General features: G+C 40.7%; 1 protein-coding gene across 4 annotated transcripts in view; it reads left to right on the top strand.

Moving 5' to 3' along the window:
• The window catches only part of FIG4 (FIG4 phosphoinositide 5-phosphatase), a 576,719-nt gene that overhangs the window by 296,285 nt on the left and 261,544 nt on the right, over nucleotides 1-18,890 (top strand). For all 4 annotated transcript variants that reach the window (XM_068231289.1, XM_068231287.1, XM_068231288.1 and 1 more), the window contains 4 exons: nucleotides 323-456; nucleotides 4,604-4,720; nucleotides 7,268-7,313; nucleotides 10,381-10,529. In XM_068231289.1, coding sequence (XP_068087390.1) covers nucleotides 323-456; nucleotides 4,604-4,720; nucleotides 7,268-7,313; nucleotides 10,381-10,529 — 446 coding nt within the window. The remainder of the gene's footprint in view (nucleotides 1-322; nucleotides 457-4,603; nucleotides 4,721-7,267; nucleotides 7,314-10,380; nucleotides 10,530-18,890) is intronic.

Below are 18,890 nucleotides of genomic sequence, written 5' to 3'. Positions count from 1 at the left end.
AATACTGCACTGCATAAATATATTACAATGTGTAGTGTAACAAATAACTTCTTATTGAAGTTCTTAGGACTTAAGTTTCTATTCAATTTTCCTTCTCTTTCATGTTTTACTTTTGTGTTTTTGCCCCCTTTTCCCCTCTTTGTAAGCTCTTTAGTATTGTGACATTTGCATAAACTTTCTCCTAGTTAGTGAAAATACAGCACATTCTGGAATATTATTCTTTCTTTAGGTTGGCCATGTACCGTACAGTCTTATTGTAAAATGTACAGTATATCTTGCTGATCGTTTCACTTAACATTTTATAAACTTCATTTCTCAATAGGAGCGTGAGAAGAGGAAGCATGAGAGGATTCTCAGTGATGAGCTGTTTGCAGCTATTACTTATCTGAACCAGTTTATTCCACCTGAACACAACATTGTTTACATTCCTTGGGACATGGCAAAATATACTAAAAGGTAATTTACAGAAAAGAAAAATATCTTCTTGTCAGGTTTGTAGATATAGGCCCTTATTCAATAAACTTTCCTCTTGATTGTCCGCTTAGGAGTCTTATATACAAAATACATTTTTTAGCATCTAGCAAATGCAAACAAAAAAGTACTGTATTTTTTGGACTATAAGACTCACTTTTTCTCCCCAAATAGTGTGTGTGTGGGGGGGGGGGGGAGGGGGGGGAGGGGGTAGTCACTGCGTCTTATAGTCCAAATGCAGGGAATTTCTGACTTGTGAATGCCAGCCAATATGAACCTCCAACCTGCTGCAATGTCGGAGGACACGGGTGCACAAAGGGGCATAGAGGAGGGCACAACGACGCCAGAGGCGGACACAGGAGGACAAAAGAGGGACAGAGGAGGACACGGAGACAAGAGGTACAAGGTGGCATGAGGTACAAAGGGGAGCATAATACACTAGATCCCCCTTCAACGTGGATGCCCCAGGTTAAGTGTGTGTGTGTGTGTATATATATATATTTTATTTATTTTTTTTCCCCTGGTTTTTCGCCTCTAAACCTAGGTGTGTCTTATAGTCCGAAAACTACAGTAATCTCAAGCTTAAGTTAACTTAAGTGGATTTTTTTTTGTGCTGCTAAAGGCCCAAAAGGTACTTCATTGAAGTGTACTGAATCAGGCGCACATTGCCATATTGTACCTTGGCAAAGATATTAAAGCCCTACATCAGCCTGCCAAGTTTTTCAATTTTGAAGAATTCTGTCATGTGACCCATTGAACCCACCACTAAGCATGTAGTAGGCAGCAGTCAGTACTTCCCAATTAAAGAGCAACTATCACTGTCAGTGCTTCGTAGCCAGCACTGCAGCTCAGCAGACTATGATTATGATTTATTTCTTTTTGTAACTGCTGTTCTAACCACAAAACTTACACATTCCCCTCACTCTGCTGAGACTCTGCTTGATTGAAAGTAATCTTTGGTCACAAGGAGAGACTGGCTGCCAGCTATTTTCAGGTCTTCTTTGACTACTTCATGTGTGGATGGTTAAGGAAGAGTTTTTATCTAGTAAAGCTGCACTGTCCTCTCAAGAGGAAATGAAATTACAGGACTCAGCCAGCCAAATATTAAATACAAAGATAATAAGAAGTACACATGTGCATTGCACAAAAGTTTGTACAAGAATAACTGGTTTGTGACTGTGGTAAACCGAATCTACACCACATTTCCAGCACTCTAACTCTGATGCGGCCTATATTCTATGCCACGGCTTACTGCTGTCCCCAGCTGATCACTGCTAGCTGGAGGAAGTAATCTCGGGTCATCATGTGACAGCTGAGCTTCCTCCTATTGGTAAGGAGCCAGTTTCATTGGCTCCTTACCAGGTGATCAATGTGAGACAATCACAGTGATCACAGAATGGCTGATTTAAAACAAGGCTTTGGTCCTTAAAGAGGAACTCCAGCCTAAACAAACATACTGTCATTAAGTTACATTAGTTATGTTAATTAAAATAGATAGGTAAAATAATCTCTTACCCACACTGTTTTAAACAAACAGGCAAATGTTTGATTTCATGATGGCAGCCATCTTTTTGGTTGAAAGGAGGTGACAGGGAGCATGAGACACAGTTCCAACTGTCCTGAGCACCTTTCCCAGTTGCTAGGCAATGTGAATAACAACATAGGAAATCCCATCATGCTCTGCACAGCATCAGGGAAAAAAAGCCCAGGCTTTTTTTTCTTTGATGGGTGAAGCTTAGGTAAAAATGCAGCTAAAATTGATGCTTTGGTAAGAAAAACAAAGTCCTGATGCTGTGAAACTGTTAAAGAAACACCAAGCCTTTTCAGTTCTGCTGAGTAGATTTTTAGTACGGAGGTTCACTTTAAAGAGAAACTCTGATCAAGAATTTAACTTTATCCCAATCAGTAGCTGATACCCCCTTTTACATGAGAAATCTATTCCTTTTCACAAACAGACCATCAGGGGGCGCTGTATGACTGATATTGTGGTAAAACCCCTCACACAAGAAACTCTGAGGACCATGGTACTCCTGGCAGTTTCCTGTCTGTGAACCTTGTTGCATTGTGGGAAATAGCTGTTTACAGCTGTTACCAACTGTCAAAAAAAGCATGCAGCAGCTACATCACCTGTCAACAGTAAAAATGTCACCATGTAATGTCAAAATGTAAATCAGGGATTTAAAAGATTTTGCAATGGGCAAACACTGACTAAGTCATTTATACATGATTATTGTAAAAATGAAACACAATTTTTATTACATTTTTTTCACTGGAGTTCCTCTTTAAAGGGGTTCTTTCGCGAAAAAAGTAGGCAGTTAAAAAATGTGACAGATGACAGGTTTTGGGCCAGTCCATCTTTTTAAGGGGGATTCTCAGGGCTTTCTTTGTTTTCAACAGCATTTCCTGAACAGCAGTTTAACTGCCAACATAGCAAGATACCAGCCGGCCTCCCTAATCACTTGCACACTATTTTGTCAGTTAGACTTTGCAACTGCCGTTCAGGAAATGCTGTTAAAAACAAAGAAAACCCTGAGAATCCCCCTTATGGTGGCCATACATGGTACAATAAAAACGTTCGATTATCCCGTTTATTCGATCTAAATGATCGAATCGAATGAAAGTTGAAAATATTTTTTTTTCCGATCAAGAAATTCGAACGATTATCCCGTTTTTTCGAGAAAAATCAGATCGGACATGCTGGAAAAATCTGTATATTCGATCTAACGGAATAATCAAACTAAATTATCTAATCGAAAAAAAATGAAAAATTGTACCATGTATGGCCACCTTTAAAAAGATGGACTGGCCCAAAACCTGTCATCTGTCACATTTTTTAACTGCCTACTTTTTTCGCGAAAGAACCCCTTTAGGCAGGGGTCACACTTGTCGGCTTTCGTGCGCGTTTTCTGCACAGAAAAACTGTTTTCAACTGAGAACTCATGTTAATCAATGAGCTAGGTCACACTTGAATGCAGATTTCGCGCGCAGAAAAAAAACTGACATCTTGCGCAATTTGTCAGTTTTCTCTATAAATTACATTAGCTGCTGTAAGGTAGAGGTCACACTTGTCTTTCAGTTTCTACACTTTTCAGAAAACTGAAAGACAAGTGTGACCCCTGCCTTAAGGGGCCATAGTCTTGCGGTCCGAAATAGGTTAATGCAGCTCATTATCATATGCATTAAAAATGTGGGAGGCTGAATCTGGGCTTTAAAGGCAAAGTTCACTAAAGGAAGATTGAATTCTTATGAGGTGCAATGTTATGTTCTATAGAATTGTCTAAAGTGGCCATACAGAGGTCACATTTTTTTTTTGTAGATTTGATCACTTAAAGTGGCCATACAGAGGAAGATCAAACCTATGGGTGACCTATTGATCCCAAGATTTTTGATTAATTTCCTTTAGATTTTGGAGTGTTAATATTTGAATGGGTGATTGGAAATTACTGTAACTTTTCTCTGAGTAGGAAAGCAGAGATGTGGCAGGGATCAGCAGCCGCATTATTTTTTATAGTACATTGAGATGTACAGTGTTAGAGCAAGCAGCGTTTTTATTCTCAATCAAGTTTAAAACTCCAGCGAGGCAAGATGGAGCATCGATCACTAGTGCATGATAGATTTCCAACCAGGGAGTGATGGATCACTTGCTGCATGAGGCCATTATTGACCCATGTACGGCTAGCCCAGTTCCCTGGTATATTTCCGTCAGATGCACTATAGTTTCCAGGCATCTACTTGAGTGGTTAACTGCTTAAGCAGAGAGTACATTTTTTGTTTTGTTTAATTTATTCCTTCTTGGTTAATTGCTTTTATGACATTTTTGTATGCATTTTTCTGACTGTGCTGCGCCCTATATATATTCATGTTTATTTGCTTGTTGTTCTTGTATAATTTTATTTGAGACAAGGTGTTTAATGAAACTCCAGTGGTCAGTTTATATGCTGTTTTACATATATATTTTTGTAATGTTTCTAGTGCAGTAGCCAGGTTTCCATTGCCTAATAAGTATCCAGGCATACCAGGTAAAAGCACATGCAGCTTTGTCATTTTAGTTCATCATGTAGCTGTGATGTATTAGGATCTGTGTGCAGCTCAATTTTTATTCAGATTATGACATTTTGTCTGTCTCTTAAAGCAAACTGTGTAATGTTCTGGATCGGCTAAATGTGATAGCTGAAAATGTCGTAAAGAGGACAGGATTCTTTGTTAATCGTCCTGATTCATATTGCAGCATGATAAGGCCTGATGAAAAGTAAGTTAATTTGTCGCTGATTTATTTTTATGCGGAATGTTCTATTATCATATCTGCTATTTGTTGACACTGAAGCAAAAAAAACCTCATGAGATAATGAATGTGTAGTATGGATAATTACTAGAACTTCAGTAGCAAAGAAAATGTCTTTTTTATTTTCAGTTATATAGCTTTTTTTTTATAGCATTGCATCATTCTGTCATATTTGCAATTACAAACAATACCCTGTACTTTATACTATGAAACAAAGCAGAGCTAATGACCCTTTGAACTCCCCTGCAATAAAACCTTATCGGAAGCTTTTTTTCACTGTTTAAGATTTAAGTGCTTCAGAAAATAGGACTGTCTGTAACCCAAGTTAGGTCAGAGAGTTCAGACTTTCTGTACTGGAAACAATATGAACTCTTTCCTTTGCTACTAATGTTCTAATTCTCAGCTGTACTACATATACAATTCATTATATCATAAGTTTATTTTCACTTCAGATTCCCTTTAAAATGATTTTTTTAATAAGCCATTAACTTTCTATAAATACTTGTAAGTAATAAGCTATGTGTTAGAGATGGCTTTAAGTGCCTAGTAACAGTCAAATGCCTGTAAACATAATAGATTAGGTACTACTCGTATCTCTGCCCATCCCCTGTGTACCTGTTCCTTCAAGGACTTGTACATCTGCTGCTGTTCACGCTTCAGAACAAGTTTTCTTAGAAATCAAACACAGTGTTTCTCCATGTTGGCTCTGCACTGCACTTGACATTATTTTCCAATATCTTTCTGAGACCGTCATAGAGCTGTGAAATAGCTGTGAATGAAAATTGATTTTTTTTTTTTAAATTGGACATAAAATGGTGTAAAATATGTAGGACAAAACCAACAGGAGATATAAAAAAAATCCACCAAGACGTTTGTTCCTATTCTATATTTCTTTTATTAAAAATAATAGATTTTGCAAGGTCTGGAGATCCAGATTTTACAAAGAAACCGTAACCAAGAATTGAACTTCTTCCCAATCAGTAGCTGATATACCCCCTTTCCCATAAGAAATCTATTCCTTTTCTCAAACGGATCATCAGAGGGCTCTGTATGGCTGATTTTGTGGTAAAACCCCTCCCACAGTGTGATGTCAGTGCCTTACAGCTCCAAGGTCCTGACATCACACTTTGGGAGCCTTGTTGCATTGTGGGAAATAACAGCTGTTTCCAACTGCCAAAAAAGCAAGCAGCAGCTACTTCCAGTGACATCACCTGCCAGCTGTAAATATGTCAGTCAGGAAACAGTCCACAAAAGAAAGTGAAGTCTGCAACACACCTTCAGTGCCAAAATCTTCTTACTTTGCTTTATTCAAAAATGTAAAACATTGGTGACAAATGGAATTACATGTTTCAGTCCTCAGTGTGGCCCTTAGTCATAGCCTAATTAAAAATGAGTGCGATTAAATATTATATATGCTCAAATACCTCTCCCACAAGCAATAAAAGGAGTAGGTGAAAACAGTTTGCTCCGTTATTAGCCTCATAATTGACTACTATGGTAAGACAGTTAAAGGAAATAAAATGCCCGAAAAAAACAAGGCCAGCCAGCTTTGAGGGGGTCGCAGCTGCTGACTGGAGGGTCACAGAAGGACAGCGCGGGCACAGGATGACTGCAGAGGCTGCAAGAAGCCCTGGTAAGTTAAACTGCTTTTTTTCCAGGCTTAAGTGTCCCTTTAATTTGCAGTCACTAAGGACTCCTTGCATGTGGCAGAGTCATCTCTGTGGCATGGCCTAAAAGTGAGAATTCACTTGAGAAACAAAGCAGTGCAGTGGGGTAGCAATGGGGGTGCAGAGGTTGCAACCGCATTGGCCCTTCCTCAGCCACAGTATTCGCTCTCTAATGGTACTGTGCGGGTAATAATAACTTCTGTAGATGCTTTGAATAGTAGTAATAATTAGCAAACTGTTCCCCATCCCCTAATTGCATCTCTGACACAGTGATTATCTGTGGTAGGTTTTAGTATGCCGTATCAATTGTTATGCATAGAGTGCTTGGAGGGGGGGGGGGGGGCATGGTAAAGCTTGCACCGGGGCCCATAGCTCCTTAGCTATGCCACTAAAGCAGTGTTCTCAAACTCTACATACTACCTGGATTTTGGCAGATATTATTGTAGCCATAACTTTAAATATTTAACTATAAGAAAATATCAATCTCGATATGTAAATGTCTAAGTATTATAAGTGGACCTCTAGATGCATTTGCTGTATGGCTGTTTGTAAAGAGAGCAGTCTTGCTTTTCCTGTTTGAAATTCTTATGAACTGCCACTCCACTACTACAAAGTAACAGGGTCCTCCATTTGATCAGTTGACATAAGAAAGTATCCCATGTTCACCTGATGCTCTCAGTGGTGTCTATTAGATACATTTTGCACACCATAACCTTTTGCTATACATTGCTGTACCACCTCTGAGCAGGTGTTCTTGTTCTCTCTCTAGTACTCCTTTTGGCATATGTTAAAATAACATAAACAGTATTGAAGGTTTATATTTATTTTTATATATATTTTCTTCTAGGTGGCATGAACTTGGCGGTATAGTTGGACCATCTGGCCGATTACAGGTAATGAGTGAAAGTTAATATTTTGAACTTCTATGCTGTAGATTTGTTACAGACATGCTAAGTATGTTTGTTGCAGCAACATTTTTGGGAGAAGTAGCGAGTGCATCATGCAAAGAGTGCAGTGGAAAAAAAAGGGCATGGCCATCATAAGTTGTGCTTGGTGCTAACAGGAATCTAACAGTGTAACTCAAAGGCTGTGGCCAGATGTCCCCCCACCCTTATTAGGCAACCCCGCAATGTAGCCAGATGTCCCCCTTGTATTAGGCAGCCCTCAAGTGCCATCAGATGTCTCCCCTTGTATTAGGCAGCCCCATAGTGTTGCCAAATGCCCCCCCTTATATTTGGCAGCCCCCATCTAGCCAGATGTCCCCCTTGTATTAGGCAGCCCCCCAGTGTCGCCAAATGTCAACCTTTGTATTAGGCAGCCCCCAGTGTTGCCAGATGCCCCCCCTTATATTAGGCAGCCCCATGTAGCCAGATGTCCCCCTTGTATTAAGCAGCCCCCCGAGCAGCCAGATGTCACCCCTTGTATTAGGCAGCCCCCCCAGTGTCTCCAAATGTCAACCTTTGTATTAGGCAGCCCCCCAGTGTTGCCAGATGCCCCCCCCTTATATTAAGCAGCCCACAGAGTAGCCAGATGTCACCCGTTGTATTAGGCAGTCCCCCAGTGTTCCCCAATGTCCCCCCTTATATTAGGCAGCCCCCCAGTGTTGCTAAATGTCCCTCCTTATATTAGGCAGCCCCAACACTAGCCCAATGTCCACCTTTGTATTAGGCAACCCCCAGAGTAGCCAGATGTCGCCCTTGTATTAGGCAGCCCCCCCCCCCAGTGTAGCCAGATGCCCCCCTTAGATTAGGAAGATTCCCCCCTTCCCCCGTGTAGCCACATGCCCACCTTGTATTGGTCAGCCTCCTCTCCCCATATGCAGAGCTTTGTGCGGGCCGAAGCTAGCTGGTATTGTTACCTGTTTTGCTACCGCGAGGATCCGTCTTCTTCACTCTGTCTCACATCTCACAGGAGACGCCACTGGATGCAGTGGAAGGATGACATCTATATTAACAAGCCTGGGCAATAATATTCATCTGTAGAACAGGACTTATTTTTATTTATTTGGTAAGAACAGTCTGAAGATCTTACAGGATGCAGTTTAAAATATGCAAACACTAGTGCACATGACAGGCAGGGGCCCCGAGCGCTGCCACTGCTCGGGACCCCAAAACCAGCATGTAAGACAATAAGGGAGCGCAGGCAAGCCCCAGAGCTCCCACCACCAGGAACTTGCCCCCACTACTCCTTCAACTTACCACACACACAAAAGAAATGCTCACTCCCTGACAGCACTCTGCCACTTATATATAGTCTGTAGACTGCCCGTCAGCCAATAAGAAGTGCAAATACATTACACCTAGTCTGCAGTACTTAATTAAGCAGAGGCTGAGCAATTCAGCCAATCGTTGGAGAGGGCTTCAGTTGCATATAGACAAGGCTATATGGCCAGCAGGGGGCTCCAGCGTGCAGGAAACTCCCCCTCATCCGCCCCCTCCTAACTAAACTGCATAAGGAGATGCAAATGAAGTTTAAAATATGCAAACACTAGTGCACATGACAGGCAGGGGCCCCGAGCACTGCCACTGCTCGGGACCTCAAAACCAGCATGTAACACAATAAGGGAGCCCAGGCAAGCCCCGGAGCTCCCACCACCAGGAACTTGCCCCCACTACTCCTTCAACTCACCACACACACAAAAGAAATGCTCACTCTCTGACAGCACACTTCCACTTATATATAGTCTGTAGACTGTCCGTCAGCCAATAAGAAGTGCAAATGTATTACACCTAGTCTGCAGTACTTAATTAAGCATAGGCTGCAGTTTACATCAGTGGGATGCCGCAACATCCGCCATTAAAAGAAAGAACAAAAGTGTTGTTTCACCCAATCAAACTAATAATCTGCATGTAGAGAGGTCACAGGTGAGCACAAACAGTACTAAAAAAAAAAAAAAAAAAGGGAACATAAAAAAATATCAGGCTCAAATCAGAAAACCCTGAATACACATGACACCCCCAAAAATATTTATTTATTGTGTTGTGCTGGAGATGAACCATTTACTTGTGTAGAATGCCTTTGCATCTATCACTAGAGTAGGGACCCCTTGATGCTGGCACTGGGCTAGCCCTGATATGTATGGACAAGTAGAACCAACAATCTCTGTCTAATTGGAGGTGTCATGTAACCACTCGCTTTATGTGAATTGGGCCTTTGAGATCAAGGTTGTTTGCTTGAATATGTGTGAGGAAGAAGTAACAATACCTTTTTGTTTTAAATAAACATCCAGGACAGGCTTTGATGAATCTATATTTGTGCAAACCAAAGGAAGAGGACCTGTGGAAATAAAGGCTAGAAAACATGGAATAGGGAAAGCGAATCAGTGATACCTGCTGTCATGGTACTTGATTAATTTACACTATTTTCTCTAGGTTAAAGGAGTTGTCAGGCGAATTTTAATAAAATAAACGCTACTTACCGGGGGCTTCCTCCAGCCCCAAGCTCCCAGGACCTCCCTCGCCGCAGCTCTGCCCGCAGCCATTTGCCGGAGCTCCGACCCGGTCCCCGGCGATGACGCATGCGCAGTCCGCTCCGGCCCACGTGGCGGTGATTGACAGCGCCAAACGCGCAGGCGCAGTACAGAGCGACCTCCAGGTCGCTCTGCCGTCATCGCCGGGGACCGGGTCGGAGCTCCGGCAAACGGCTGCGGGCAGAGCTGCGGCGAGGGAGGTCCTGTGAGCTTGGGGCTGGAGGAAGCCCCCGGTAAGTAGCGTTTATTTTATTACTATTTGCCTGACAACTCCTTTAAGTGATGTAGGTCTCTGTTTTTAGAGACCTCACAGCCCTGAGAGGACCCAGTTTCGGAGCTAAATAATGTAGCAATGAAGTCTGAATTTTAAGACCTACCTCAGTTGTTACTTTTAATGCAGATCATGTGTTTATTTTGTGTATGTATATATGTGCCTAGGCATTTTCCTTTTACGTCTTAATAAGAAATATTTGTATTTTTTCTCTTTCTAGACTGGTGTTCTTCGAACAAATTGTGTTGATTGTTTAGACCGAACTAATACTGCACAGTTTATGGTGGGAAAATGTGCTTTGGCATATCAGCTATACTCATTAGGACTGATTGATAAACCAAATTTGCAGTTTGACACAGATGCTCTTAGGTATGTTGTTTCATTTATCTTATTAGTGTGTATCCTGTCCAATAACATGGAGTAACAAGTTTAATATACAGAATAGGATTAAAAACAAACATTTTATGTTGATTTAAAGCAGCTATTTTAAAGTGTGTAAAAGGAAGAATCACAACACAGTGTGCTTAAAGGGAACCTGTACTGAGTAAAATGATTTAAAATAAACACATGAAGCAACTTAAAATGAACATTTCATAGTTACCTTACCATCAATTCCTCTCAGAAGCTCACAATTTTCTTCTAACAATGATCCTTTCCAGTTCTGACAACATTTTGTCAGAACTGAAATATATCAGTTGCTGTCAGTTACATATCAGTTGCTTTCAGTTTCAGCTGAGAGGAGAACTGATGTGTCCATGCTTCCGTATGGCTCAAGTGAGCGATGTTACAGTTTAACAGTGTGCTGACCAGAAAGCTGTTATGGTGTAATGGCCATTTTCAAAATGGAGGACAGAGAATTCCATTGATCACAGTGGACAAACAGGATGCAGGAGAGGAGGAAGAGATTGAGGAGTAGACTATACAGGAGGTAAGTATGACATGTTTATGTTTATGCTTACTTTTAATTTGCGTTTTTGTCCACAGTGAAATAAAATAACGGTATTACATGTAGGTAGCCAAATTAAGAGAAATACTATGTAAATATATCTAGCAACTTGCTGTTAATGGGTCCAGTGCTGATGAGCTCAGAGCCCTGCAGAGGCATAGGGATACTATTGGATAGATCAATTGGGAATCCTACCTAACAGCAAGGAATATTCTCATTGGGCCACCGCTGAACCAACGAGAATCCACCCTGGTGCTATGGAGGATTCCCATTTGTCTTTTGCAATCCAATGAAAGCCCTATAGTTCTGCTGGGACTCCGAAATTGGTGCTTGTCCCCAAGGCCAGCAGCGGTCAGTGCGCAAAATTGACCGAAGACACAGAAGACAGATGAGAATAATGGATAATGTTCATTCCTATAGGCTTGCACTGATTACAGCAGTATGCATAGTGTCTGCAGTTTCCAGAAAAATCATGTTGGTCAGTAGTGTGCATTCTGCTCCCTCTCCTGCTCCTGTTCCACTCCGGTTTAAGTGGCAAGTGTTAGCGGATACTATGCTTAACCTCTGCTTTCTGCTCTAAAGGTACGAGTTGGCATTAACCACTTTGCATTCAGACCTTGTTTCGCACTTATGGACCAGAACAGTTTTGACATTTCCCTATTTAATCAGCGATAACGTTATCCCTACTTATGACACCTAAATGAAATATACACTCAACTAAAGGATTATTAAGAACACCATACTAGTATGGTGTTTGACCCCCTTTCGCCTTCAGAACTGCCTTATTTCTATGTGGCATTGATTCAACAAGGTGCTGAAAGCATTCTTTAGAAATGTTGGCCCATATTAATAGGATAGCATATTGCAGTTGATGGAGATTTGTGGGATGCACATCCAGGGCACGAAGCTCCCGCTCCATCACATCCCAAAGATGCTCTTTTGGGTTTAGATCTGGTGACTGTGGGGGCCATTTTAGTACAATGAACTCATTGTCATGTTCAAGAAACCAATTTGAAATGATTCGAGCTTTGTGACATGGTGCATTATCCTGCTGGAAGTAGCCAACAGAGGATGGGTACATGGTGGTCATGAAGGGATGGACATGGTCAGAAACAATGCTCAGGTAGCCCGTGGCATTTAAACGATGCCCAATTGGCACTAATGGGCCTAAAGTGTGCCAAGAAAACATCCCCCACACCATTACACAACCACCAGCCTGCACAGTGGTAACAAGGCATGATGGATCCATGTTCTCATTCTGTTTACGCCAAATTCTGACTCTATCGAGACTCATCAGACCAGGCAACATTTTTCCAGTCTTCAACTGTCCAATTTTGGTGGGCTCGTGCAAATTGTAGCCTCTTTTTCCTATTTGTAGTGGAGATGAGTGGTACCCGGTTGGGTCTTCTGCTGTTGTAGCCCATCCGCCTCAAGGTTATGTGTGTTGTGGTTTCACAAATGCTTTGCTGCATACCTCAGTTGTAACGAGTGGTTATTTCAGCCAACGTTGCTCTTCTATAAGCTTGAATCAGTCGGCCTATTCTCCTCTGACCTCTAGCATCAACAAGGCATTTTTGCCCACAGTACTGCCGCATACTGGATGTTTTTCCCGTTTCACGCCATTCTTTGTAAACACTAGAAATGGATGTGTGTGAAAATCCCAGTAGCTGAGCAGATTGTGAAATATTCAGACCGGCCCATCTGGCACCAACAACCATGCCACGCTCAAAATGGCTTAAATTACCTTTTTTCCCATTCTGACATTCAGTTTGGAGGTCAGGAGATGGTCTTGACCAGGACCACACCCCTAAATGCATTGAAGCAGCTGCCATGTGATTGGTTGATTAGATAATTGCATTAATGAGAAATTGAATAGGTGTTCCTAATAATCCTTTAGGTGAGTGTATATCGTTTTTTTCAAGACTATCCAGGCTTTCATTGTATGGCAAGACTATCCAGGCTTTCATTGTATGGCAAGACTATCCAGGCTTTCATTGTATGGCAAGACTATCCAGGCTTTCATTGTATGGCATTTTTTCACTGGAACAATTTTGTTTTCTATGCATTTTAATAGGAAAACAAGGAAAAAATTGAAAAAAACACATTATTTCTCAGTTTTACCAATTCCAGTTTAAAAATAAAAAGCGCTATTGTAGATATAAAACACAAAAATGTTTTATGTAGAAGCTTTCCAGAGGCGCCAATAGAATAAAAGTCACTTAAACGAGCTTAAAACCGATGGAGCAGTGGTGGGCCTATCCCATCCATGCAGACAAAGCAAACAAAGGAAGGACTGTGGCATCAACAGTCAAACAACAATTTATTTATACTCTACAGTAAAAATAGGCAACACGTTTCACGGGCTCAATCTCGCTTCATCAGGCCAATCAAAAAGGAGCATACAGCTTAACAGCATCAAAACCACACTGAGCGCCTCTGACTGTGGAGTATAAATAAATTGTTGTTTGACTGTTGATGCCACAGTCCTTCCTTTGTTTGCTTTGTCTGCATGGATGGGATAGGCCCACCACTGCCCCATCGGTTTTAAGCTCGTTTAAGTGACTTTTATTCTATTGGCGCCTCTGGAAAGCTTCTACATATTGCTAAGTCCACCCTTGGTGGAGGGTTGTACCCATCTTCTTCCCATCTACAGAGAGCGACTTTTAATCCTGAGTGGGGTCAGGTTAATCTCCCCACCTGCCTTCACAGTGGTTGCCTAATGGTAACCCTGGTTTGTGAGTATTAAATTGTTATATTACTCATTATTAATTATCATTTATACAATATCACACTATTGGGCTCTTGGTGTCCCCCCTCCCTTTATCTCATTACAAAAATGTTTGGCTATTTCTATTTCTACTGTTTATCACGAAACTTAAATTACGTTCCTGTCACAATTTATGGTGAAAATATTTGATACTAAAATAATGCTACAGTGTGTATTTTTTTCTATGAACTGAGAAAATAAAAGTATTTAAATGGTAAAAATCAATCTTATTGGCTCAGGGAGCATATGTTCCCTTTCACCAAGTAGTGCTGCATCAGATAGTGCCGGAGCCCATTTTTGCACAGCTTTGCTTCTGCTACACGACTTGTAGCTATATCCTCGTGGCTTAGATGAAGTCACAGAGGACGTGGATATACTGTTGTGGTGGAAAAAAGTGGTTAATGATACAGTGATGTGAAAAACTATTTGCCCTCTTCCTGATTTCTTATTCTTTTGCATGTTTGTCACATTTTTGTTTCTGCTCATCAAAAACCATTAACTATTAGTCAAAGATAACATAATTGAACACAAAATGCAGCTTTAAATGATGGTTTTTATTATTTAGTGAGAAAAAGAACTCAAAACCTACATGGCCCTGTGTGAAAAAGTGATTGCCCCCCTTGTTAAAAAATAACTTAACTGTGGTTTATCACACCTGAGTTCAATTTCTGTAGTCACCCCCAGGCCTGATTACTGCCACACCTGTTTCAATCAAGAAATCACTTAAGTAGGAGCTATCTGACACAGAGAAGTAGACCAAAAGCACCTCAAAAGCTAGACATCATACCAATATCCAAAGAAATTCAGGAACAAATGAGAACAAAAGTAATTAAGATCTATCAGTCTGGTAAAGGTTATAAAGCCATTTCTAAAGCTTTGGGACTCCAGCGAACCACAGTGAGAGCCATTATCCACAAATGGCAAAAACATGGAACAGTGATGAACCTTCCCAGGAGTGGCCAGCCGACCAAAATTACCCCAAGACTGCAGAGAAAACTCATCCGAGAGGCCACAAAAGACCCCAGGACAAGAAAGAACTGCAGGCCTCACTTGCCTCAATTAAGGTCAGTGTTTACGACTCCACCATAAGAAAGAGACTGGGCAAAAACGGGCTGCATGGCAGATATCCAAGGCGCAAACCACTTTTAACCAGTTCGGCCTATCTGGACGAGCTTTCTCGTCCAGATAGGCACTGCTGCTTCTGCCGCATGGTGCGCGCGATCAGGCGCGCTCCCGCGCGCGCACCTGTCGCCCGCCGCTAGCCCCCCGATCAGTGAATGGGAATATAATTCCCATTCACCGATCTAATTTCCCTGCAGAAAAACTGACGCTTTCTAGTGAGAGAGCGCGGTATTTCTGTTCCCCAGGAAACTTCTCCATGAACTTTAGTTCCTGGATGCGAGAATGTTCGTATGCAGGACTTTTTTTTACTGTGGCCATCTTGTGGCCAAATAGTAAACTGCACCTACATACACTTTTAATAAAACAATTCTATTATTTTACACTTAAAATTAGGTGTTTCCCTCCCACACCAAAAATTACCCACATACATATTTGATTTAAAAAAAAAAAAAAAAAATACAATAAAAAAAACAAAAACAACATAAATAGTTACCCAAGGGTCTGAACTTTTTAAATATGCATGTCAAGAGAGTATGTTATTATATTATTTAAAATTATAAGCTTATAAATAGTGATGGACACAAATTGAAAAAATGCACCTTTATTTCTAAATGAAATATCGGCACCATAAATTGTGATAGGGACATCATTTAAATGGTTTAATAACCGGGACAGATGGGCAAATAAAATACATGAGTTTTAATTACGGTAGCTTATATTAATTTTAAACTATAATGGCCAAAAACTGAGAAATAATGAATTTTTTAAATTTCTTTCTTAATCTTCATGTTAAAATGGATTTAGAAAAAATAATTCTTAGCAAAATGTAGCACCCAAAGAAAGCCTAATTAGTGGCGGAAAAAAACAAGATCTAGATCAATTCATTGTGATAAGTAGCAATAAAGTTATTGGCGAATGAATGGGAGGTGAACAATGCTCGGATGCATGAGATTTTCGGACTGCGGCGCTGAACCGGTTAACCAAAAAGAACATTAAGGCTCGTCTCAATTTTGCTAAAAAAACATCTCAATGATTGCCAAGACTTTTGGGAAAATACCTTATAAACCGACGAGACAAAAGTTGAACTTTTTGGAAGGTGCGTGTCCCGTTACATCTGGCGTAGAAGTAACACAGCATTTCAGCAAAAGAACATCATACCAACAGTAAAATATGGTGGTGGTAGTGTGATGGTCTGGGGTTGTTTTGCTGCTTCAGGACCTGAAAGGCTTGCTGTGATAGATGGAACCATGAATTCTACTGTCTACTAAAAAATCCTGAAGGAGAATGTCCGGCCATCTGTTCGTCAACTCAAGCTGAAGCGATCTTGGGTGCTGCAGCAGGACAATGACCCAAAACACACCAGCAAATCCACCTCTGAATGGCAGAAGAAAAACAAAATGAAGACTTTGGAGTGGCCTAGTCAAAGTCCTGACCTGAGTCCTATTGAGATGTTGTGGCAAGACCTTAAAAAGGCGGTTCATGCTAGAAAACCCTCAAATAAAGCTGAATTACAACAATTCTGCAAAGATGAGTGGGCCAAAATTCCTCCAGAGTGCTGTAAAAGACTCGTTGCAAGTTATTGCAAACGCTTGATTGCAGTTATTGCTGCTAAGGGTGGCCCAACCAGTTATTAGGATCAGGGGGCAATTTCTTTTTCACACAGGGCCATGTAGGTTTTGAGTGTTTTTTTTCTCACTAAATAATAAAAACCATAATTTAAAACTGCATTTTGTGTTCAATTATGTTATCTTTGACTAATAGTTATCGTTTTTTGATGAGCAGAAACATTTAAGTGTGACAAACATGCAAAAGAATAAGAAATCAGGAAGGGGGCAAATAGTTTTTCACATCACTGTACATCGATACGAATAATTTCCAATCTCCGTAGTAATTGATCAGAAATGATCGGTCTTGTCCATTAACAGCTGATCTCACCGGTCATGCCCATTAATGGCCCACCACAGCTTCTGGCGGCATTTATAAAGGTAACAATATAATTCTGTAGCTGAATTCCCGCTAACTATTTTGATCAGATCGATGGGAGGATTGAACTGATTAGCAGGAACTCAACTTCAGGATTGTATTGTTAATGGCCACCTATACACATAATCTCTACACCATCACAAACCTTTTGGTGACTAACACACTGGATAGCTTTGATCATCAACCAGATCATTACCTATACCTTTAAATGTGTAATTTATCTTTTGTGGTTTGTGCAGGAAACAGTATTCATCAGTAGAATAATCCACACCTTAGGGACACACAATATGGGCAATATCCGTAACATTGGACAGAGTTTGAAGTACACAGTCTCTCGGCCCACTTTGAACAATTCTAAAGTTCTTATCCTGTTGACTTGTACTTGTGCGCCAGAAAAAAAAAAGAAAAGAAAGAAACATGCTGTTTCCATGGAAATCATGTAAAAAGGTTCAAGAGATTTAAATAAGAGAAAATAAGAAACCTAATAGAATTTTCAGATGAAAACATTTGCCTCTGAAGAGACGAATATTGAAATTGGTATTGTTTTCTTAGCAACAACTAAGTGTGGGAGAACTAATTCTTACTTTTTTTTAAATGTTGTAGAAATCCTCCTACTCAAACCTTTATCTCTCTAATATGTGTTGATAAATATTTGCTACTAATAGGATAAATCCACTTGTCAGAGATTTGGGTTTGCTTATAATTTTATTTATCAAGCATTGTACTGTATACCTTGAATTCTTTTTAGTGCCATGGTTGTAGCTCCCTGTAAATGTTAGCTGAATGGAAGCCTTGAAGGAAACCGCAGGTGCCATAACCTCAGTCGGGGTCTTCTGGGCAGAACCTCCGCGCATGCGCAGAAGACCCCAACTGACGCAACTTAGCCAGTTATCAGGCTGATTGCGGCTGAACTGCAGACCCCGGGAGGACAGCGAGGGACTTAGACGTACTTATGGGGCTGGAGGAAGGCCCAGGTAATTATCAACTCTTTAGCTTATGCCATCTCTGGTACACTTTATGGCATTCTTCAGCCCCAGATTACTGTTGTGGGGGACATAACTGTCTATGCACAGATCCTGCTGGACACACAAGAGTCTACAGCTCACTTTTTATCTTCACCTCAAAATACAGAACACTCCATCACAACAGTTTGCATTTCAACTGATGTAAGTATGCACATCCTCCAAACTTTAGAACTGTTAGAACAGTGACTTTAAAGAGAAACCGTGACCAAGAGTTGAACGTCATCCCAATCAGTAGCTGGTACCCCCTATTTCATGAGAAATGTATTCCTTTTCACAAACAGATCATCAGGGGGCTCTGTATGGCTGATATTGTGGTGAAACCCCTTCCGCAGGAAACTGTGAGGACCATGGTCCTGGCAGTTTCCTGTCTGTGAACCTTGTTGCATTGTGGGAAATAGCTGTTTACAGCTGTTTCCAACTGCCAACAGTAAACATGTCACCATGTGATAAATGTCAGAATGTAAATCAGGGAGAGGAAAGCTTTTACAATGGGCAAACACTGACTAAATCATTTTATACATAATTATTGTAAAAATGAAGCACTTTTTTATTGCATTAGTTTCACTGGAATTCCTCTTTAAAGGCTACAGAGTCTCTGCATGCTAGCTAAAGAGACGGAACGGATCCCAGGCCAGAAATACATTTCTGCACACGATCTGGTCAGTAAGAGTGAGCTTTGGAATAAAAGAATCCATATATTATTATTTATTTATTTTTACGAAAAAAAACTAAAAGAAAAGAACAAACTAAAATCCATAATGGCAACATTAACCACTTAAAGACCACTGGATGAATATATTTGTCCAGTGTTGTTGTGGAGAGTGCACCACCAGTTTGTTACTAAATGAGGCACATGTAGTATCATTTTAACCTCAATGAGTTGTAGA

Source organism: Hyperolius riggenbachi, chromosome 4 (assembly GCF_040937935.1).
Source record: "Hyperolius riggenbachi isolate aHypRig1 chromosome 4, aHypRig1.pri, whole genome shotgun sequence".
In the NCBI taxonomy this organism is placed as follows: Eukaryota; Metazoa; Chordata; class Amphibia; order Anura; family Hyperoliidae; genus Hyperolius; species Hyperolius riggenbachi.
Note: the sequence above shows the minus strand (reverse complement) of the source record. Positions and strands in the feature narration are given on the sequence as shown.